The sequence below is a fragment of the Mus caroli genome, unplaced genomic scaffold (assembly GCF_978045245.1).
Source record: "Mus caroli unplaced genomic scaffold, Mus_caroli_1 scaffold_20, whole genome shotgun sequence".
NCBI classification, from domain to species: domain Eukaryota; kingdom Metazoa; phylum Chordata; class Mammalia; order Rodentia; family Muridae; genus Mus; species Mus caroli.
In genome coordinates, this window is record NW_028227275.1 from 55,521,668 (window position 1) to 55,545,868 (window position 24,201).

The 24,201-nt window shown below is 50.4% G+C and overlaps 2 protein-coding genes across 4 annotated transcripts in view; one reads left to right on the plus strand and one right to left on the minus strand.

Moving 5' to 3' along the window:
- The window catches only part of Fau (FAU ubiquitin like and ribosomal protein S30 fusion), a 106,004-nt gene that overhangs the window by 7,471 nt on the left and 74,332 nt on the right, over window positions 1-24,201 (minus strand). The window lies entirely within an intron of this gene.
- Window positions 12,885-19,845, plus strand: Arl2 (ARF like GTPase 2). 2 transcript variants are annotated; one of them, XM_085834002.1, is made up of 5 exons: window positions 12,885-13,402; window positions 16,374-16,484; window positions 16,574-16,736; window positions 18,155-18,235; window positions 19,381-19,845. In XM_085834002.1, exons 1-5 carry the CDS (start codon window positions 13,338-13,340, stop codon window positions 19,594-19,596), a joined length of 636 nt encoding a protein of 211 aa, XP_085690128.1. In that variant the 5' UTR covers window positions 12,885-13,337; the 3' UTR covers window positions 19,597-19,845. The 2 variants fall into 2 exon arrangements, with proteins under 2 accessions (XP_085690128.1, XP_021007310.1); XM_021151651.3 differs by having other exon boundaries at window positions 19,407-19,844.

The following is a 24,201-nucleotide window of genomic DNA, read 5'->3' on the forward strand; positions in this document are numbered from 1 at the left end:
CCACGATCCCTATGCTTGGTACACAGCAGAGCCTCTTTGAGCATCTAGTACATGGCAGGTCCTGTCCGAGGCAACTGGAAACATCTATTTAAGAATAATCCAAGCTTGCCGGGCGTGGTGGCGCACGCCTTTAATCCCAGCACTCGGGAGGCAGAGGCAGGCAGATTTCTGAGTTCGAGGACAGCCTGGTCTACAAAGTGAGTTCCAGGACAGCAAGGGCTATACAGAGAAATCCTGTCTCGAAAAACCAAAAAAAAAAAAAGTATAATTCAAGCTCATCCTTGGCTACAAAGGAGGTTTAGGCCAGCTGGGCAACATGAAACACTGTCTTAGAAAACAAAACAGTCATGGCTGGAGCCATGCCTCAGCAGTTAAGTGTATTGGGAATCAGGAATCTCCACCACCTGCTCCAGGGACCCAGTGACAGCAGGATGAGTCCTCAATACCTGCCAAGATGTGACACTTTCCTACTGTCACCGTGAGTCACATATCATCCTCGTGCGCATGTGCCATATCTCCTCATAAAAGGCGAGGCCCTCCTCTCCCGACTCTCTGTTTCCTCCACCATCGATCGCCCAGAGGCAGCCTCTGTATACCCCCTCCTCATTACTCCTCCCACATGAGATCGGCTGCATGGTATGACGTAACAGTGTCTGTCGCTTTGATCATAACATTGGTGCCGAGTGACTCGGAAGGCTCTGCTGGTGCTTGTGGTCCCGTCCGTGGGCTGAAACCATACAGGAGGACCCTGTTCCCAGTCCGCCTGCAGCAGGCTCACCTCTCAGCTAACTGACCGCCAGGCACTCCATGCAACACTGGACACTGGTAGATCCCTCCTCTCCCAGTCACCATAAACACTCCGCTGTATCCAAGGGGTGACCGTTGAGGTCTAGCACCCCTCTGGAAAAGGAGAGACACCCAACCATGGTTCTTAAGGCTACAGTTGACTCTTTTAGTCCACCCCCACCCCTGACCTTTTGACCTTTTGCTTTGGGTAAGGCTTCATTTTTCCAGCCCACTCCCCCCCCCCCCCGCCTTGTGTGTGTGTGTGCTGTGTGCTGTGTTTGTTGTTCAAGCCCCAGCCCCTGCCCAGCACTGTGACCACACACCTGGCAGCTTGTGCCTTCTTATTTCAGTCCTCCCTGTGTCCTTGGGACATCTTGGGCCTGTGACTCCTCTTCTCACCCGTGGGAGCTGCATGTTTTGTTTTGTTGTGTTTTGTTTTTCGAGACAGGGTTTCTCTGTCTAGCGCTGGCTGTCCTGGAACTCACTCTGTAGACCAGGCTGGCCTTGAACTCAGAAATCTGCCTGCCTCTGCCTCCCAAGTGCTGGGATTAAAGGCGTGCGCCACCACGGCCCAGCAATGAAGCCCTTCTTAACTGGCTTTAACCCACAGCTCCCTCTCCTCCGCTGGCTTTTTCAGCCTCCTCTTCTCTGCCTCCAGCAACTGGCCATTCTGACTGTCTCACTCTGGCACCCACCTTCACCTCACCAGCCTTCTTCAGCTCCCCCTCACCCCACACTGCTCTCCCCCACTCTGCAGTGGGACACCTCCATCTCTCCCCACCCAGCTTTACCCAGCCTCAGTTCTCCCTTTGTGGGAGGTCGCTGGAGTAGATGGTCTGGTCAAGGCACATGTTCCCCTTTCCAGTAAGTGAATTCTCTCAAATAGGAAAACATCTGGGATCCTATACCTCGAACTCCTCTACTTTCATTAAAGAATTCCAATATGCTACCCAATCCTATAGTCTCGCCTTCCATGACATTTATATAGGATTCTAACAATCAGCTTCCCAAGGAGCACAGGGGAGTCTGGGGACAGGTGAGAGCACACGCAGATGAAGTCCACCAAACCAATGTGAGGCAGTTCCAACCAGGATCTCCAATGGAACTACAATACTCAGGGGCATTCTGGCTGGAGATCAGTTTACAACTTGCCTCTTGTCCGGTCTCTGTAAGGTTGTCCTTAAACCTGAGACACTCCAAGAGGTCATCCAGGACAAACATGAAAACCTGCTTCAATTCCTAGAATGCCCCACAAAGACCCTCTTACAGTACACCAATCTAGACCCCGGAAACCCAGAGGGTAAACAGCTCCTCATGACCTATTTCTTTTTTCAGAGCTTCCCTGATATGAGGGCCAAGCGTAAGTGCTTGGAGAGAGGACCCTTAACTCCACAGACAGAGAAGTCTTAGTGTTGGCCTTTCAGGTGTACCATGAGAGAGATGAAAAAGCCTGCAGGCAAAAATACCAAAATGCTGACCAACGCTGTTCAACCAACTTTGGTGACTGCCTGGGCTCCCTTCCGTCTTGTCAGGACATCAGAAGTTCAGTCCAGTAGCAAACACCAAATATGAATCAGCAGCTGCAGCCCAGTCCTCTTTGCAGTCACCACACATGAACCGGCAAGGGCAGTTCAATCCAGAAGAAACCGCAAGGCGTGCCAATCAGCCTGAAGCTGTGGAAGTGGAAGAAGCCACAGGAGCTTGAGGAGAGTTCCTTGGCTAGTTTCTCTCTAAGGCATCACCACAAACAGACCTCAGCAAGGCAATGTAAGGTGAACCAATGCGTGTGTGTCATTAACCAACAACGGCGAGGTGGCACAAAGCAAGGCAAACCAATGCTCGCGCTCCCACTGTCTGTGGGGCCAGACTCCTATTCCTTCTGTCTGCTATACAAAACATCCCTTCACCTGTGTCTGCTTCAGGAAAACATTCTTTCACATGTCTGCTTTAGCAAGACATCCTTTTACCTGTGTGCCCCAGCAAAACATCATTTGACGTAGCTGATTTTCCAAAGAAATTACAAGTTTCCACTTCAGAGAGTCATCATCCTGCCCCCACTCCTACACGCACCCCTCCTCGTCCAAAGTGTCACCAAGAGGGACACTGGACTCTTGCTTGCCCCCATATGCCTCATGGAGCAGGGATATCACTCCCATACTGCCCTCCAGCCAATCTCCTAGGCCTGGCCAAGGACAACTGAAGGATTCCAGGTTCCTTTGGCCCAACCACTGTCAACTGACAGGGAGCTGTCCCCCTACCAACCTCACCAGACCCCACCCCTCACTCATTCTTTCCTGGTAGTGCCAACCTGTCCCATCCCCTTATTAGGAAGGATCCTCTAGCCAAAGGAGGAGCCTCTATTTCCTTTGCTCCCCCTTATTCACCTGACCCGACTCACCAGCAACCCCCTTTCTCCTCCCACACACTGGTTCTAACGTGTCACTTCCTTTACCAGACTCTTAGGAGGACCCCACTTCTACTTTGCCCCACATCTTCCCCCTTTAAGATCCCTATACTTGCAGTCAAGAAGCCCAATGGTGGGCTGGTGAGATGGCTCAGTGGGTAAGAGCACCCGACTGCTCTTCCGAAGGTCCGGAGTTCAAATCCCAGCAACCACATGGTGGCTCACAACCATCCATAACGAGATCTGACTCCCTCTTCTGGAGTGTCTGAAGACAACTACAGTGTACTTACATATAATAAATAAATAAATCTTTAAAAAAAAAAAAAAGAAGCCCAATGGTACCTACTGTCTGGTCCAAGATCTCTGGCTCCTCAGTTCTGCAGTGGTCGCCCTCAACCCTGTCATGGCTTAACACTCCTTACACACTCCTTTCCACTGTCCCCTCAGGACTTCCCATTTCTCAGTCCTGGATCTCAAGAATGCCTTCTTTTCCATCTCCCTTGACACCCAGTCACAAAACATTTTTGCTTTCACCTTGACTGACCCTGACACACACTTCTCTACCCAACTCACTTGTACTGTCCTACCTCAGGGGTTCTGGGACAGCTCACACACATATTTAGCCAGGCCCTGGTCTCTGATCTACTCTATCTCTCCCCAAATCCAAACTCATACAGTATGTAGATCATACAGTATGTAGATGACATTCTCGGCCGCAGTCCATCCCTACAGATCAGCCAAAGTGACACCTCTGCTTTTCTAAATTTCTTGTCCAGCTGGGGCTATAGAGTCTCATCATCTAAGGTCCAGTTGTCCACTTCTCAGGTCACCTACTTGGGACTAACAATTACTCCAACCCACAAAGTCAGTACCTCAGATAGAAAACATCTCATGTGGGGCTGAAGAGATGGCTCAGCAGTTAAGAACACTGACTGCTTTTCCAGAGGTCCTGAGTTCAAATCCCAGGAACCACATGGTGACCACAACCACCTGTAATTGGATCTGATGTGGTTTTCTGGTGTGTCTGACCACAGCTACAGTGTACTCATGTAAATTAAATAAATAAATAAATAAATAAATCCCCCCCCAACCCCAAAACACCTAATGCAGTCCCTTCTACCAAAGAGATGTTCTCACTCCTAGGAACAGCTGGCTTCTTACACTCTTAGATCCTTTCCTTTTCCCTCTTCGCCTGCCCACGAGATGAAGCAGCCCTTCGCCCCTTACATGAACCCCTCCTCACACCTATGACTAACCCTTTCCAGAAACTCCAAAAGGCCTCCCAGACCCGACCTGTCCCTTCTCCCGATTTGTAAAAGATAAAGAGGGATATGCCCTCGGGCTTCTAGGCCACCAACTGGGACCTCCTTTGCACCATGGCATAGCTGTCAAAGGACGTACACCTGACCACCCAGGCAAGGGCGCCCTGCCCATTGCTGTAGCAGCTGCTGAGCTCCTCTTTTGTGAACCCAAAACACTAACTTCTGGGTCACCTACCACTATCTTCTCTCAGAACCTGTCCCAGCTCGTAACTTACAAATTCTACCTCCCGCCAGGGCTCTTTCTCTCCAGGGGGCACTGGAAGATGACTCCACACTTACTTTCCAATTGTGCCCACCTCTCAACATCTCAAATCTCCTTCCTGACCAAACACAGACCACTCCCTGTTGGAAGAGGTCTCTTTTTTTGTTTGTTTGTTTTTTGTTTTTTGAGACAGGGTTTCTCTTTATAGCCCTGGCTGTCCTGGAACTCACTTTGTAGACCAGGCTGGCCTCGAACTCAGAAATCCACCTGCCTCTGCCTCCAGAGTGCTGGGATTAAAGGCGTGCACCACCACCGCCCGGCTTGGGAGACGTCGCTTAGCAGAAAGCCGCTATCATCTCTGCAGCCATCTCGGGCTGTTTACTTACAGGTGGTCTTTTCCACTCTGACAAGAGACTTGTTTTCCTAGCATGATGTTTTTGCAAGAAGCCCACCACAGCTGAACACACTCTGATAACATCTTGGTTTTCTCCTACACATCCTTGCTCTGTGGTTAAGTGTCTCCAGCTGCACTCCTCAGTAAGTGCACATATACCCATAGTTATCTTTCAATAAATGAGATTTGATCCTTGAGCAGACAGACTGTCTTCATTCTTTGTGTCTTTTGCCCCTCAGTCCCCACTCTCTCTCTCTCTTGCAAACCCCGTTGACTGAGCACAGATGGGGTCAACTCGCCATCTCACTGTTGCACTGAAACCTCAGAGAAACTACTGCTCTGTTCCTCGCACACACAGGAGGGCGCACTGCCTCTGGTCATCTATACCTGCTTACATGAGGACGCCTGAAAAGCTGCCTATGCCATAGTATCAGATACTGAGCTGCTTGAGGCTCAGGTCCTCCTTCCCACATCACTAGTTCAGCAGAATGAACTAATAGCTCTCACCCGTGCCCTCCAATTGGCACAAGCACAATCCTACACATCTACACAGACTCCAAATATGCTTTCGTATCCTCTTTTTTTTTTTTTTTTTTTGGTTTTTTCGAGACAGGGTTTCTCTGATAGCCCTGGCTGTCCTGGAACTCACTTTGTAGACCAGGCTGGCCTCGAACTCAGAAATCCGCCTGCCTCTGCCTCCCGAGTGCTGGGATTAAAGGCGTGTGCCACCACGCCCGGCTTTCATATCCTCTTGTCCCATGCTGCCATCTGGAAAGAGGGCGGGTTACTTACAACAAACCGAGGATCAATAGCCAACACAGACCAGACTATGGTCATGCGAAGTCTCCCACCTCCCCATGCCGATTGGAACTGTCCCACTGCCAGTCCCCCCACGACTGACAATTCTGTCATACCTAAGGGAAATAATCTAGTCAATGAGGCTGCTAGAGCTGTGGCCACTGGAGGCCCAGTCCTGTCTCACCCACCACAGGACATTCTCACACTACAACCCATATCCCCACTGTTACCCCTGATACTCAACAAATTCTGTCCTATCTACACCAGCTCTTTTATCCTAAAGGCCAGGCCTTGTTTCACTTTGTTAAGGCCAGCCTGCAGCCCAGCGAATCTGCATTTCTTTTTTTTTTTTAATATTTTTTTATTACATATTTTCCTCAATTACATTTCCAATGCTATCCCAAAAGTGGATCTGCATTTCTTTTTTTTTTTTTTTTTTTTTTTTTTTTTGTTTGTTTGTTTTTCGAGACAGGGTTTCTCTGTATAGCCCTGGCTGTCCTGGAACTCACTTTGTAGACCAGGCTGGCCTCGAACTCAGAAATCCACCTGCCTCTGCCTCCCGAGTGCTGGGATTAAAGGCGTGCACCACCATGCCCAGCCCTGGATCTGCATTTCTTAAGTGCTATTTCTGCCTCTTGTAAAAATCTGTCAGATGTCAGACCCCCCATCCCCCACTCTAGATATCGCAACTCCCCTTTTCCTACCCACCAGGCCAGAGGCTCTCTCCCAAGACTGACTGGCAACTTGACTTTATCCACATGCCCACAGTCAAACGCATTAGGTATCTTCTGATCTTGATAGACACTTTCTCAGGATGGGTGGAGGCATTGCCCAGTTCCAACAAAAGGGCTCAGACAGTCTCTGATCGCCTCCAGGAGCTCATTCCTCATTTTTGGAATCCCCACCTCCCTCTAGTCAAACAATGGTACTGAATTCACCTCCCATATTTCCCAAACCCTATCAAAAGCCCTCAACATCCCTTGGCATTTTCATATCCCATACAAACCCCAGTCCTCGGGAAAGATAGGACAAATGAACAGCTCGTTAAAAACCATCCTGTCCGGATGAGCTGGAGAGATGGCTCAGCGGTTAAGAGCAACTGACTGCCCTTCTGAAGGTCATGAGTTCCAATTCCAGAAACCACATGGTGGCTCACAACCATCTGTGACAACAAATTAATAATAATAATAATAATAATAATAATAAACCATGGACTGGAGCGAGCAAGGGTGGAGCAAGATGGAGAAAGGGAAGGGGAACAAGAAAAAAAAAAAACCACCCTTGTCAAACTGTCACAAGAACTTCACTGCAATTGGGTGAAGTTCCTGCCCGCGGCTTGTTTTAGGCTACATCTTTCCATCTCACCGTTTAAGTTCTTGTACAGACGACAGCCTTTTACCCAAATCCTTGCTTCTTCCCAGTCACCTACTCACTACGCTATCCTGTCATCTCCACCCTCCTATCGGACTCACTACACTATCCTGTCGTCTCCACCCTCCTATCGGACCTCACCACCCCAGCCACGTGCCAAGTCCCATCTGTCCCCAGTCAACCTTGGAGATCAGGTTCTTCTCCCTGGACCATCACCCCTCACCACTTCCCCCTAAATGGCAGGACACCTTCAAGGTAATTCTTGTGACCCCACAGCTGCTAGGCTTGAGGGCCTCCCTCACTGGATTCACCCACCCCCACCTCAAGACAATTCCCCTTCCTACATATCAACCCCAACCGGACTCTGCTCCCGAGGTCAACCACCTGGTCCCCAGTCACAGAAGGCTGAGGCTTCACTCCGGCAGCTGTGCTGGACTCCACTGGAGTGGACATAGACTGTTCCTCCTTTCCCTCTTGTTTACTTCTGTCCAGGGTAACTCTTAGATATGGAGATTCAAGGTTCAAACCCTCACTTATAACAAACAGGTCCTTCAAATAGGATGGAGATCCACCTGCCTCTTCCTCTCCAGGGCTGGGATTCCAGGCATGGGCCACCACAACCAACTTCAAAAGACAAGACTGTAATGGAGTCGTGGTGCGTTTCAGGGTGGTGGGGGCAGTGCTTTGGATAAGACTGGTCTCCTGCAGCCTAGACCTTGAACTCTTGATTCTCCTGACTGAATTTCCCAACTACTAGAATGTCAGGCTCATGCCACCATTCCCACCTATTATGATTAAGATCCTGAGTGGCTGTGGTGCTGGAGACTCCCCCAGGCCTCATGCATGCCACACAAGCACTCGATCACTGAGCTAAAGTCCCAACCAATGTCTGCACAAAAACATATATTTTAAGACACTGGACATTTGAGCAAAGAAAGACAGAAAGGAGAAAGGAGAGGCGCTGGGTGGCAGGCAGAGGAGGCCTTGAACTCTAGGCCCAGGTGGGATCACTGTGCAGGGAGCAGTACAAGAGATCTAAGGGGCCAAACACACAAGCTCTAAGAGACACACAGGGCAGCTCTGGAGACACAAACTGAGAAGGGCATAAGGACCCTGTAGAGCCAGCCACGGTGGGCAGACCTGGAATCCTGGCACTAAGGAGGCTGAAGCAAGAGGATGGGGTGGCCGTAAGTTCATAGACAGCCTAGGCTACATACAAGATCCTGTCCGGAAGAAACAGGAGCAGAGAGAGCAGCCAGCAGGAGCTGCCTCAGCTCTCCAGGTAAACAGTGGCCAAGTGGGGGGAGACCAAATCTGCCTCTGCCTTTCAGCTTTGCCAAGTGAGGCCCAGCGATGAGGGACACCTGGATACTCACAGCTGTTCCCACTCTCAGTCACCAGCCCGTCCTTGGGAATAAGCAACTGAGGCTCTGCCTCTCAAGTGCCAAAGGTGCACAAAGGTGCAGATTACCATCCATGCCCAGCATGCTCTGTTCTGAAACAGGGTCTCACTCCTGAGCCCAAGCTGGGCTGGACCTCAAAGTAGTGTCAATTCTCCTGTCTCTGCCTCCTGAGTGCTAGGATTACAGATTTGGGAGATACTGTCCCTCTAGAGTCTTGTTTTTTGTTTTTTGTGTTTTTTGTTTTGTTTTGTTTTGTTTTTTTGGTTTTTCAAGATAGGGTTTCTCTGTGTAGCCCTAGCTGTCCTGGAGCTCACTCTGTAGACCAGGCTGGCCTTGAACTCAGAAATCCTCCTGCCTCTTCCTTCCAAATGCTGGGATTAAAGGCGTGTGCCACCACTGCCCAGTTTACAGTCTTGTTCTTAAGGGAACTATGGCAACAGATGCAGTAGGTGCAGAGATGGCTGCCAGCAATGCTGAGTTTCAAGTATTTCCTAACTTCTCAGGCTCTGGCAAGGCCTGAGGCTGGCACACGCCTGCCAGTGCCCTGCTGAGGGCCAGTAATCAATCACTCCTCATATCACCTGCAAGTCGGATGAGATGCTGCTTGTGCCGCCCACAAGAGGCAGCTGGGCTGAGGCTGGAATGAAGATGCTTGGGTGCTCTGACATGTCTTCTGAGTCCTCGACAGAGTCCTGCATGGTGCACACACCCACTCAACAGTCAGTTACAAATCCTGGGAACAGGGTTCACCCTCGGACACTGGAGACTTGGGAGATGAAGGGTGAGAGTCTTCAAGCCGACCAGGACAGGACTGGTCTGTACATAGTGACCGTCTCAATAGTCAGGCTGCACATTCTACCTTCTTTACTATTTAACAGGACAAAATCTTTGAGTATGCTGCCACCATGTGATGGTCGGTGCCTCTGTTATGGGCATGTGACCCAGAAAGTAACACTAGCATCACGTGGTACCCGAGAGAAAAGCAGGCTCTCCTTCCTTTCTCTTCATCCCTTACTTAGTACTGACTTAGGTGCTGGTGGCTGAGCAGAGGCCTTAGTCTATGAACTCCAGCACTGTGCAAACCTGTCCTCCTAGTTCTCCCATCCAAGGACTAACCAGACCCGACTCTGCTTAGCTTCCAAGTCCAGAAGAGATCACACGTTCAAGGTGGTATGTAATGCTGTAGACAGCATTACAGCGCTAAGAAGAATGAAATAGAAAATGTATCTAAAGTCACCTTTAAAATGTTTAGATATAAAAAATGGTACAAATATTTCAATGGACTTCTAATGCTTAACGATTAGCAATTTTCACTTAAGCAAGGGTCCCTGGGTCCTAGTAGTTTTCATTTCTGTTCCAGAAAAAAAAGTTGGTTATATTCACTACTGCCTTCGAAGGTGACGGGAGAGGAGCAGCTCTTTGGAAGGGGACACTTGCTTTACCCATTTATAGTTTTGGGAGGCGTCTCTGTCTCTCTGCTAGCCCTACAGTCCCAGATCAAGCCACCTTCCAGCCTTAGCAGGCACCAGGCATGGGATCCAGCAAAAGCCAAGCTCAGTTGTTTCCTTCCTTGGGTCAACTGAACCCTCTGCACAGGGCCTCAGGAACTCAGCCGTACGTCACAGCCCACTTAAGGAGTCCTCCTCTGGAAGAAGGCAGCTCTCACAGCTGTGGAGATTGGTTAGATTGATTTGTTTTGTGTTTTGAAATTCTTATAGCCAACTGGGATGTGGTAGAGTATGCCTCCAATCCCAGCACTGTGGAGGAGGAGTCAGGATCCGGCCTCAAGGTCCATCCTCAGCTACTCAGAGAGTGAAGAGCTGCTGACTTAGGGTTTCCTTTGCTGTGAAGAGACACCATGATCAAGACAACTCGTATAAAGGACAACTGACTTGCAAGTTCTGAGGTTCAGTCCATTATCATGATGGCGAGAAGCATGGCAGCATCCAGGCAGGCATGGTACTAGAGGAGCTGAGAGTTCTACATCTCATTCCAAAGGTGACAAAGAGAGGACTGACTTTCAGGCATCTAGAGGAGGATCTCAAAGTCCACCCCGACAATGACACTCTTCCTCTAACAAGGTCGCATTTCCTAATAGTGTCACTGCCTGAGCTAAGAATATTCAACCCACCACAGCTACACCAGACTATTACATTTAGCTAGGCAGTGGTGGCACACACCTTAAGTCCCAGTACTCTATCTCAAAAGAACACATTTTTTTAAAAAAATCAACACATTTATTTTAAAGATGTATTTTTATTATTTATGTGAGTACACTGTAGCTGTCTTCAGACACACCAGAAGAGGACATCAGATCTTATTATAGATGGTTGTGAGCCACCATGTGGTTGCTGAGAATTGAACTCAGGACCTCTGGAAGAGCAGTCAGTGCTCTTAATCGCTGAGCCATCTCTCCAGGCCCCTATTTATTTATTTTTGTAGCCAGACTTTGGCTACTTCGTGGGTTCTTTTTTCTTCCACCGTTCTTTTTCCACCTTTTCAATCCCTTAACACTAGGTAGGAGATAAAATGGGATAGGAAGGAGAGAGAAAGAAATCCCAAATTAAAATCAGAGGTAGGAAAGAAGACAATGTTATAGATTATTTCCTGCTGATTTGTTATAGATTATTTCCTGCTGATTAGAGATGTTGAGTTCCTTGGGGCAAGTTTGATCTTTGGCATCACAATATCTAATTTATTGTTGTTGTTGTTGTCTCTTTGTGCAACCTGCCAATAACAACTAACAACCCACTTTTGGGCAGTTTATACACCTCTGAAAAGTATCCAGAATTCCAAACATCACACACATGCAGAAACTAGTTACAGCTGGCAAAACCATGCCCTGCTGGAGCCTGAGACAAATCACAATCACCTGCTGTGAAGCAGCCCCATATCCCGGAGTAAAACAAAACCATATTCCCATAAGACTTCTATGTTTTTTTAAAAAAACAAAAAGTCTCACTACAATTTTCCTTGTGGAGGAACCCACACACGCACACACATGCACGCATGCATGCACAAACACGCATATGTGCACACATTCAAGAACACATATATGGTTACAATTAAATAGAACCCTAGCTTTGCCCAGTAGTGGTGGCACACGCCTTTAATCCCAGCACTTGGGAGGCAGAGGCAGGCGGGTTTCTGAGTTCGAGGCCAGCCTGGTCTACAGAGTGAGTTCCAGGACAGCCAGAAAGAAAGAGAGAAAAACCTACACAGAGAAAACCAACCCCTGTCTCGGAAAAAACAAAAACAACAACAAAAAAAGAAACTAACTCTTTGGGCCAGTGAGAAGTCTCACCAATTAAAAAAACAAAACAAAACAAAACAAAAAAAAAAACCAAAACACTTGCTGAGAAAGTCTGATGCTAAATTCCCTGCCTGGAACCCACATAAAAGTGTGAGAATCAGGGCTAGAGAGATGGCTCAGCGGTTAAGAGCACTGACTGCTCTTAACCTGAGTTCAAATCTCAGCAACCACACCAGTGGCTCACAACCACCTGTAATGAGATCTGATGCCCTCTTCTGAGGTGTCTGAAGACAGCTACAGTGTACTTACATATAAATTAATCTTAAAAAAAAAAAAAGTGTGAGAATCAGCTCCACAAAGTTGCCCTCTGATCTCCAGTGGTATGTGCAAACACACACACACAGAGTTTACATACAACAATGATTGTTTTGAGACAGGGTCTCAGATGTGTAGCCCTTTCTGTCCTCAATATATATATACAGACCAGGCTGCCCTCAAACTCACAGAGATCCACTTGTCTATGCCACCCAGGCATTGGAAGGAATTAAAGATACGTGCCAACACAACCAGCAAAGAAAAATATTTTTTTAAAAAAGAACTCTTGGTCAAAGTCATATAGTGAAGATAATCTGATTGTACAGCTAGTACATGCCAGCAGCCATGAGGCTAAGCACCAGGTGGGCTTCAGATTTTTTTATCTTTATCTTTTATCTTTAGCCATTTTTTTGAGACTGGCTCTGCCCTGCCAGTTTTATCCTAACAGTTGGGATAGAGCGTCTCAACCTGATAGGGTCCTAGACAGCACTCAATCCTTTGTGCCGGTCTGGTCACTGCATTGCGGGGAGCTTGGAGCTCTAAACAAGCCAAGGAGGCCATACTGTCCGCACATTTAGAAATGGCCCCTAGGGGGAGTCATCATCCTCAACTGAATGCACAGAGCCATTTCCGACAGAGTCCCGGACCAGTACCAACCGTTTTCCGTCATTGGTAAATGTGAATAATGGAAGTCACAAGATGCACTGGTGGAAACCGTATTACAGTCCCCGGATGATTCGTCAGCTCTTTGTGGAACCAGGTTCGGACTCCTAGCTCAGAATCTCTTCGCGGCTACTCCCTACCCAGACGAGATACTGCTCGAGAAAGGCAGCCTCTGTCTGGTACCCGACCCAGGCCCGGAGTCGGAAGGCTTAGGGACTTCTCCCTGGTCCACCAACCCTCGGCCCTCCCGACAAGGGTTAACGCAGCAGGCTTCAAAGTCGCCGCGGCGCCTCTAGGGGGCGACGCCCTGCACTCCTGGGGTCACGTGACAACGAGGGCGGCACCAAGCGCCAGGCTGGCCAATAGGAGACGGGAGCGGGGTCCCGGGACTAGAAGAAACGGCGGCCGGGAGGGGGCTACGGGATCATGGGGCTTCTGACCATTCTGAAGAAGATGAAGCAGAAAGAGCGAGAGCTGCGGCTGCTCATGCTGTATCCTCCGAGCGCTAGAGCGGTCGCGAGGGTAGCGGGGCCCGCCGGGTGGGCGGAGCCGGGCGTGGGGGCGCGGCCGCCGTGGGTACCCATTGCCGGTGGTGCGTCACGCACGCGGCGCTACCACTGCTCGGCGCGGGGTCGGGGCGGGCCGTACCACTCTGCGGGGTGGGGGGTGGCGTGCAGAAGGCAGCCCGGTGGTCTCAAGGCCCGGCCTAGACTTGGGACTCCAGTATCACTGCGAAGCGCGACGCAGTGGTGGTGACTCGGACGTCACGCTGGCCCGAGCGTGGGCCCTGCTCCTCCCTGGCGCTGACCCCCTCCCCTTCATCCACGGGTGTAGGCCTTGGCGCTTCCCTTAGGGTCGGAATCCCAGGGTCTCGGGGACCGCCTAGGCCCCTGCGAGTAGGCGTGGACCCGGTTGGCCACAGGTCCCGCTGTCACTTAAGGCCACCACCTACCTTTCATCGCTTTAACTTGCACCTGCATCACCCGTCTTGCGTCTTGCACTGTGCCAGGCCACCTAGGCATCTGCGATCCACAAAGTAGCAGAGGGAGAAAAGGAAGATTAATGTGCACGTACAACTTTACCACTCGTGCCTGTTTTAGACAATTCTGAGAAAGACACTCATTAGATGACCTCCAAGCACCTATGTTAGGGAATGCGGTAAAACAGGGAAGCGAAAAGGGCTTCATTTCAGATATTCTGTGATGCAAGGGGAGAAAACAGTGATAAAGCAAGTAAGATGTGTAGTGTGGGTAGAGAAGAATAGAGTCCACAAGGAGGTAGAGAGAGCTGGGAAAACGTAAGCAGAGGACCTGCAAGTGCGAAGGCCCTGGGGGGAGGATAAGACAGGCATGTTCAAGAAAGGTTGAGGAGGAAAGAGCTGGAGAGAGGGAGAGCCCATGGGCTGGGGCCATTTAGGCAGCTGGACTATGAAGGGAGCACAGGATGGTGGCTTAGACCATGGTGGTAGTAGGAGAGTATTATGACTGTGGCGCTCGTAGGACTTGCTGCTGAATGGGAGGAGACTATGAGGGAGATGAAGCCATGCATGAACTGGTCTCTGGCCAGCGTACTCAGAAGGACCAGGAGCCACTTGCTGAGATGAGAGACGCATGTCCCTGGGAAGACAGCAACCCTGACTGTTGGGCAGGTAGGTAGCAGCCATCAGCCTAGAAATGATCATGGGATGGCCCAGCTGGGGAGTGCGGAGACCCAGGTGTAGACACTTGTGTGAAGTCAGATGAGGGGTAACGGGATGGGGTCTGGGAGAGGATCAAGGAAAGAGCAGCAGTGCCCAGAGCAGAGCAGAAGATGGGCCACCCGGCCAGTGGAGAGCAGTAAGGAGGTCTTCGGAGACCTACCTGGCAAGGTGAGGCTTCGGGAAGCATCAGGAGCCAGTCTGATAACAGTAGGCCTATAGAAAAGCAAGAGGCTAAGTAAAACGGGTGCAGTGGTGAAGAACCAGGGAACAGGGGTTCAGTGCCCAGTACCCACTTGGTGCTTCACAGCCTTGTGTAACTTCAGTCCTGAGGTCCTCGTGTAGGCAACAACTCAAAATATTCTAAGCAAACAAAAAACGAGCATGGTGCCAAACACCTCTAATGCCAGCGTTCAGAAGGCAAAGGCAGGTGAATCTACTGGCTTGAGACCAACCTGGTCTACAGAGCAAGTTCCAGGCCAGCCAAGGCTACATAGACCTTGTCTCAAAAAAAAAAAAAACAAAATGCAGGAAAAGTCCAACATGGTGTTAGGTGCCTGTAGTTCTGGCACTCAAGAGGCAGAGGCTGGAGAACTTCTACAAGTTTGAGGCCAGTTTGCATTACATAGAGTTCCAGGCAAAACAAAACAAAACAAAACAGTACAAGCCAGAAGATGGAGGTTGGTGCAGTGGAGTATAACACCTGCTCCCAGGATGCACCCCAGAGGAAGCTGTGGCTGACTCAGCAGATGGTGGAGACAGGTTCTGCTGCAGCGCGCAGCACGAGAGGCGTGAGGCGAGAGTTTGGTAATGAGAGGAGAAGGCATGGAAGAGTGGATGGTGTTGGATTGACAAGGTAATCTGCTGGCTTTCCAAGGAGAGAGTTGGGCTGCAGAAGGTGGGAGGTATTCCCCCGTGCCTCTCAAAGGTGGGAGTCAAAGAGCCAGAGTCAAGTGAGTAGGAAGAGGTCCTAAACGTAGAGCCTGTCCCTTCTCCCCTCCGCTCAGGCTTTGGCTGCCCCACAGTCTCACCTGCGGTTGAGCTCACCTATTGGCTTGTTCTCTGCAACAGAGGCTGTGGATCATTCCAGAGACAGATGAAGGTGGTTGCCACCTGTAGATACTTGCCCTTTACTTGGTCCTTCAGAAGGCTGGGCCCATCTGTTTTGGGCCTCAAGACCCCACAGAGCCTTGTCTGGTATCTTAAGTTGAAAGCCATTCCTTCCAGGAATGTCCTTCACTGGTTTCAAGTACCCAACCTTCTCTTCTGCTTTATTTAGTCTTTAATTTTTTTTAACACTTATTTATGGGTGTGAGAACTTTGTACACTGTGTTGAGTGGCTGGTGCCCACAGAGGTCAGCATTTGGTTGTGAACCACCAGGTGGATGTTGGGAACTGAACCCAGGTCTTCTATAAGAGCAGCATGTGCTCTTTACTGCTGAGCCCTCTCTCCAGCCCCATTACTTAGTCTTTTGCTAGTGTTTAAGTTTCATAAGGGTGATGAGTTTGTCCCCCAACAGCTGAGGGGGCCTGGCACTTAATAGGCACTCAATATTTGATGCATAAATTAAGTTATTTTGAGTTGGCCAACATGATAGAATTCCATTTTCATACTTCTACATTTATCTCAAGCCAGTTATGGGTCAGGCACGTGCTCAACTTGCTTCTACATACCGTAGGAAAATACTAGTCCCTAGGAGGGTGGTAGTGTGATGACCTGTCCTCCGGCAGAACTCGGAGACCTCTCCTTAGCCTTTGTGCCTCAGTGGCTTGGACAACGCTGGCAAAACAACCATCCTCAAGAAGTTCAATGGAGAAGACGTGGACACCATCTCCCCGACACTGGGCTTCAACATCAAGACCCTGGAGCACCGCGGGTGAGGAGGGTCACCGAGGGTCATTGTGGGGCAGGGAGGAGGCTGGGAGGGCAGGAGCAGCCTGACCTTCATCGCCCCTTCCTTCCCAGATTCAAGCTGAACATCTGGGATGTGGGCGGCCAGAAGTCTCTGCGCTCCTACTGGAGGAACTACTTTGAGAGCACGGATGGCCTCATCTGGGTGGTGGACAGCGCCGACCGCCAGCGCATGCAGGACTGTCAGCGAGAGCTGCAGAGCCTACTGGTGGAGGAGGTGTGCCCCAGGCTTCCATCTGCAGCTAGGCCAGACACCCGCCACAAGTGCCAGGATTTACTGGGGCACTTGGGGAGGGAGTGGGTCCGTTCTCTCACTGGGCCCCAGGCTGAGACCTGGATGCACATCTCTGCCTTTACTGATTCGCCACTGAGTCTCGGTCTCATTGTTGCAGGGGCTACTGCAAGGCTAGGGCACTAGCCAAGCTCAGGGAGGCAGTGAAGCTTGCACAGGAATCGAACCTTGTGTGGGTTCAGGAAGACACATAACCGCTCTGAGCCTTAACTTCCACATTCCTAAAGTAATGATTAGGCTAACCTTGCCATTTCTTGTCTGGACCAAAAGACTTGTCTTGTTGACAACAGTTTTACTCTGTATCTCAGGCTGGCCTCAACTGGCAGACACTGTTCTTGCACTCCTGATCTACCTGCCTCTACTTGCCAAATGATGTGTGTGCCACACAGCATTCCAGGTGTATACCACCACACTCCTTCATTATTGGCTTCTTACTTATCTTGGCAGGACTTTTGTTTGTTGTTTTGTTTTTTGTTTTGGGTTTGTTTGGCAGCAGGGTTGGGGTGGGTGTTTGACATCAGGTTTCCCTATGTAGTCCAGGCTAGCTCCAAACTCTCTCTCTCTTCCTGCCTTAGGCTCCTGAGTGCTAGGATTATAGTTGGGCACCATTAAGCCATGCTCAGGAATTTTCTTAAGCTGCTAGTTTTATTTGGATGCTGCTATTTCTCCATTAATGTGCTCTGTCTGTCCCAGAAGTTGGATCATGGTACCACATTTCAGTTAGAGGAAGGCCAGGGCTCTTTTGAGAGGGTAAGAGGGAGTTGCTAATGGCTGTGTGGGAATCACAGGGATGCATGGGACTGTAGGCTCACAGAGATACATGCCACTGGTATGACTTCAGCCCCCACCCCCAGCCAAGTATTGAAAAGGTCTAGACAGGTCACTGCTGAGTCAGGGCCCAGCAGGTCTAGGCTCAGAAGCTAGACTTCTCTTTGCACAAGGAGAGGTTCCAAAGACAAACACACCAAGGGGAATAAGTAGAGAGACACCAATGCGGCAGTCTGCTGGAAGTAAAATTTAAGGATTCTGTGAACTGGGAGGGGGCAGGTGGTTATATCCCAGAGTCCCCATGGCAGCCTCCAGCACACTTACGTTTTCTGCACATGGCCAGAGTTACAGAGGGCTTGGAGATGACTACAGAAGAGAAAACAGAGGCTTGGAAGAGAGAGATGCCCACTGTGATAGCATCATAGCCCTGTCCACTGCCTAACCCTTCTGGGCCTCAACAACCTGGAGCTCTGTTCCTGACCCTGTGTGCTGACCACCAACCTCGTGGCTTGTTTAGAAGGGATCAAGCCGTATGCTAAAGCTCCCCCACCCCCACCCATCTTCTCTTTCCCCAGCGCCTGGCTGGAGCAACCCTCCTCATCTTTGCCAACAAGCAGGACCTGCCTGGAGCACTGTCCTGTAATGCTATTCAGGAGGTGAGTCAGGCCCTGCTGCAGGCCTACTGCGTCTTTAGGACTTGATTCTTTTTAATTTTACTGTTTCTTGGCTTTTTGAAACTGGGTTTTGGTAGCCCTAGCAGCTTTCACACTTACTAAGAAGCTGTGGATGGCTTTGAACTACTTACTCATCCCCCTGCCTCCACCTCTGAAGCACTTGGGATTACAGGTGTGCACCACCATGGCCGTGCTGCAGTGCTGGTGATTGCTCCCATAGCTGTGCGTGCCAGGCAAGCACTGCTAACTGAGCTACACCCCAGACCCATCTTAATTGTTTATTTTTGATCCGAGTTTCTATAGCCTAGGCTGTCCTAGAACACACTATGTAGCCCAGGCTGGTTTCAAACTCAGCAGCAGCCCTCCTGCCTGGAATTTCAAGAATGCGCCTGTATGCTTGGCTAATAATTGGCATTAAACGCCATTATTAGCTCCTGCTGTGTGGCAAGACCTAGGAGGGGATCCTGGGGTTTGATGATTAATAACGTAAAATGCCCCACAGTCTGGGAGAAGGCAGACCTGTAACTAGGTCATTTCACAGGATTCTCCAGCCAGACTGCAAGGACTCTTCCCATTGCCGTGGTCCCCGTGTGGGTTCACAGGTTTCCTTCTTGACCACTGTACAATGATCTCATGAGGGAGGATCTGTCACCTTACAGAGGGTGCAGCAGGCAAGTTAGGGAGACTGCCAATGTCACATAGTAGGTAAACAAGCCAGGATTGTGTGTCATGTGGACCCAGTCTGGGAGCCATGGTGCATCTTAACTGTCACTCCAGCAGGCTTAGAATCTTGATTTTTGATTGTTTGATACAGGTTTGATCCCTCTTGCCCCCCTTCCCCAGTGCACTACTGTATTGTAGGTGCACCCCTCCACACCTGGCTTTAGAGTCTCGCTGTCACCTTTTACCCTGCTGTGTGATCGGGGGGGGGGGGGGGTTGTAGAGCCTCTGGATCAGGATGCCTTTGCAAGAGATGGAATTATTTCTGTGGTCCCTGCAAAATGCCTGGTCCTATCACACACTCAGCAGCCCATGCTGGTTTTATGTCACTGACGGTGGCACTAGTATGTAGCTTCAGAGCCACCCACTGGGTGACTGGAAAGGACACCAGTCCTTTCTGTCCCCAGGTTCCACTGGTCCTTTCTGTCCCCAGGCCCTGGAGCTGGACTCCATCCGCAGCCACCACTGGCGCATCCAGGGCTGCAGTGCCGTCACAGGGGAAGACCTGCTGCCTGGCATCGACTGGCTCCTTGATGACATTTCCAGTCGTGTCTTTACTGCCGACTGAGCTTCTTCAGTGTCCCCAGGTCCCTGTCCTCATCAGACACCGGCCAGAGGGATGAGCACTAGCTGGCCAGACTAACACTCCCAACCCCACCATGACCTGCTGCTGCTACTACTGCCCATTGCTGCTCCCCCGGGTGAGGGCTGTCACCCTGTCTCCCAAAGTGGCCTGCAGCTGCCATGCCAAAAGGAAAGGCTGGGCTGGGAGGGACTACCTGCTGCTGCCAGGGTCCTGGGTGTCGCCTCGCCTCGGTCCAGCAGTGAGAATAAAGCACTCTTCACCCAGTTCCTGGCTGAGCCATTTGTGAGTCACTGACTTTCGAGTCCAGAGGGGACAGAGCAGAGCCGAGGCAGAGCTGGTGTAGTCCTCCGTGGCTAAAGGAATGGGCAGAGCATGGAAGCTCGGGGCAGGGCTAGCTGGGTCCATCTGCAAGTGACCAAGCAGCCTTCCTACAGGAGGAGGCATTGAAAGAGGGAGTCAAGGAGGAAGAGAAAGGTTTCTGAGAAGGGGTTGCCAATTATCTAGAGGAACACCTGCCTTCATCAGTATGAATTACAAAAGACAAAATGAACAAACCCCCAAGACTTCCCAGTGCCAGCCTGGGCTCATGAATAGTTTACATTCAGTTCCTAGCTTGCCAGTGCAACCAGGAAAACTTGCACGGTGGGCAACCTGCACAGCTGTAGGAGGCCACATCAGACAGACTGATAACGGACTGAGGTGTACAGAGTGGGAAGATGTGGCTATGTGAGCCGGGGATGACACTCAAGGCCGTCAGCCGCCTAGCCAGGCTGTCCCTTGTCCCATAGATCTGAGCATCCCTGCCACAGGAAAACTTGACCCACCTGGGACCTGCATCCCACTCCCTGTGGTCCTGCATCCCACTCCCTGTGGACCTGCATCCCACTCCCTGTGGACCTGCATCCCACTCCCTGTGGACCTGCATCCCACTCCCTGTGGACCTGCATCCCACTCCCTGTGGTCCTGCATCCCACTCCCTGTGGACCTGCATCCCACTCCCTGTGGACCTGCATCCCACTCCCTGTGGTTTACACAGGTAAAGACTGCCATGTACTGTCATTGCTCGAGCTTGAAATTGAAATGCCCAGGGCAGAAACTGGCTGGGTTGGCTGGAGGCCCTGCCAATCTCTCAGAAGGTCCTGATGCCACGAAGCCCAATGGACTGTGCCCCAGGGTGTAGGGCAGTTACCTAAAGGAATGTGATGCCACACTGGGTTTGGGTCTCACACATGCTGCCTCCAGAGCAGCAGAGGTCTGAGCAAAGCCTGGCCGGCTCCTCAGGCACTGGGACAGAAACAGTCCGCTAGAACCCAACTGTCCTTTCTAACCCTCGAGTGGAACTGCTGAGCGGTTTAAAGGTGTCCAGGTGTGTTGGTTTGTATATGCTTGGCCCAGGGAATGGCACTATTAAGAGGTGTGGCCTTGTTGGAGTAGATGTGTCACTGTGGGGATGGGCTTAAATACCCTCAACCTAGCTGCCTTCAGATGAAGATGTAGAACTCTCAGCTCCTCCTACACCATGCCTGTCAGGATGCTGCCATGTTCCCACCTTGATACTGGGCTGAACCTCTGAACCTGTAAGCCAGCCCCAATTAAATGATGTCCTTTATAAGAGTTGCCTTGGTCATGGTGTCTGTTCACAGCAGCAAAACCCTAACTATGACACCAGGCTCAGCTCTCCCAAGACACTCCCCTCCCCTCTCCTTTTCCCCTGATCTTCCTCAATTTTTTTTTTTTCATTTTTTAGATGGAGCTCCCCTGTGTGTAATGTAGGTTGGCCTAGAACTTATATCTGCCTCTGTCTCCCCAGTGCTGGGATTACAGGTTTGCACCACCACTCCAAGCGCAGCTTTCTTTGTGCTGATTAAATTACATACCAAGGCATCTGGGAACACACTGTTGTCTCAGGGTCCTGGGAAAGTCACTCAGGAATGCTGGCAGCCAGAGCATGGAGAAGGGATCCGGCACAATACAACCAGAAGCCAGCAAACATCCCTGTTTGGATCTGTGACGTCTTCCTTTAGATTAGCATAATGCTCACTGTCCTTAGCCAGAGCAACCTCTGGAAACTTCATCCGTTCCTGCCAAAAATCCCAGGAAAGATGAACACCTATCTTCCACTCGGACTTGTTATTTAAAAAAGGACTGTCCCCAGCCCCTGAGCTGTGTGTATGTGTGTTGAGATAAGTCTCAAGTCTTCAGCTTTATCAGGTGACAGCAGCAGCTGGCCTTTTCTCCACTACCTGAGGTCTGCGTGTTCTCAACCTCATCATGAATAAAACCCAGGCCCCAGAGCCACCCATGGCTCTGCTATGCCCTTGTTAATCCTGATAGAACTACCTGACTCATCTGGGCTTCTGTCTGTCTGGCAAAAGAGCATGTCAGCCCCTGCTACCGATAGGAATCAACTGGTGTCGGGCATCATGAACAGTGGGTAAGTGTCAACTATGACTGTGATTTGAAACAATGGGAGCTTATGCATTCAGGCACTGATACAATGGAGTCACCCCAGTGCCAGTGCTCCTGGTACTCTGTGTGTGTGTGTGTGTGTGTGTGTGTGTGCAGGGAGAAGTGAATCAGGCATAGAGAGCAGGAAGCAGCAAGGTTACAGTCGTCACAGGACTGAGTAGAGCGCAGGTGCTGAGGTGGAGTCCTCACCTCACGGTCAATGGAGGAAACACGGGGCACAAAGCAGCTGCCACCACTCCCTGATGCTTCTGCTTGCCCGTGGTGCTCCTGGAAATCTGTACAGGGCCAGGAACTACACTGCTGCAGACAAAAGAGCTTAGCAAGGGCCAGGAGAAGGAGAGAATCAGGAAGCTAGGCATAGTGCTGTGCACCTGTAATCCCAGCACTTGAGAGTGGAACAGGAAGACAAGGACTTCCAGGACACCCTCAGCTGCACAGAGCGCTTGATGCAAGCTGGGGCCATGTGAGATGCTGCCTCAGTTTGTGTGTGTGTGTGTGTGTGTGTGTGTGTGTGTGTGTGTTTGGGGGTGGAGAACAGAGGCGGCACTGCCTCTATATCCTGAGCACTTGTGATGGTCATGGGGGATTTGCCTCTGTCTAATTTTCACAGGGGACAACAGCTTTGTGTTTAACCGAGTCCTTGGCTTTCTCAGCCTCCACTCCGCAGACCTGCGGTGATTTGAACAAGAATGTCCTCCTTAGCCGGGCGTGGTGGCGCACGCCTTTAATCCCAGCACTCGGGAGGCAGAGGCAGGCGGATTTCTGAGTTCGAGGCCAGCCTGGTCTACAAAGTGAGTTCCAGGACAGCCAGGGCTATACAGAAAAACCCTGTCTCGAAAAACCAAAAAAAAGAATGTCCTCCTTAGGCTCATATATTTGAAGGTTTAGTCACTAAGAACTTTTTAAGAACCAGTACTTAAAAAGGAGTCGGACGTGTGGCCTTGTTGGAGCAAGTGTATCACTGGGGGTAGGTTTTAAGGTTTCAAAAGCCCATGCCAGGCCCAGTGTCTCTCTTTTTACTGCCTGAGGGTCCAGATGTAGAGCTCCAGCACTGTGTCTGCCTTTGTACCATCATAGTGATAATGGACTTAACCTCTGAGACTAAACAAGTCCCAATTAAAGGGCGTCTTAGGTTTTTACTCCTGTAAACAGACACCAAGGCAACTCTTTTTTTTTTTTTTTTTTTGGTTTTTCGAGGCAGGGTTTCTCTGTATAGCCCTGGCTGTCCTGGAACTCACTTTGTAGACCAGGCTGGCCTTGAACTCAGAAATCCGGCTGCCTCTGCCTCCCAAGTGCTGGGATTAAAGGCGTGCGCCACCACGCCCGGCTCCAAGGCAACTCTTATAAAGACAACATTTAATTGGGGCAGGCTTACAGGTTCAGAGGTTCAGTTCAGTATCATCAAGGCAGGAGCATGGCAGCATCCAGGCAGGCACGGTGCAGGAGGAGCTGAGAGTTCTATATCCTTCACCTGAAGGCTGCTGGTGGAAGACTGACTTCCAGGCAGCTAGAATGAGGGTGTTAAAGCCCACACCCACAGTGATACACCTACTCCAACAGGGCCACACCTTCTAAGAGTGCCACTTCCTGGGTCAAGCATATACAAACCACTACATTCCACTCCCTGGTCCCCATAAGCTTGTTCAAACACAGGAGTCCATGGAGGCCAAACCTACCCACAGCATAATAAAAAAGTACATTTAGTCCAGCTTCCAAATCCCCATAGTCTATAGCAGCCTCGGTAATGTTAAAGGTCCAAAGTTCAAAGCCTCTTCTTAGATTCATCCAATCACTTAACTGAAATCAGCTGGGCAGACTCCAAACTCTGCATCTCCATGTCTGATGTCAAAGCAGTCTTCAGATCTCCAACTTCTTTTTTATCTTTGTTGGCTACAACAAACTTCTCTTTCCTAGGCTGGTTTTACTCCATTAGCAGCTTTTCTCAGCAGATAGCCCATGGCTCTGGCATATCGAACATCTTGGGGTCTCCAAAGCAACTTCAGTGTTATAGCTTCTTGTTTCAGTGTCTGGGATCCACACATGATCTTCCGGGCTCCTCCAAAAGGCTGGCCTCACTTCTCCAGCTCTGCCCTCTGTAGCACTCTAAGCTCGGGTTGATCCACTCCACTGCCACTGCCATTCATGGTGATCATCCTGTGGTACTGGCATCTCC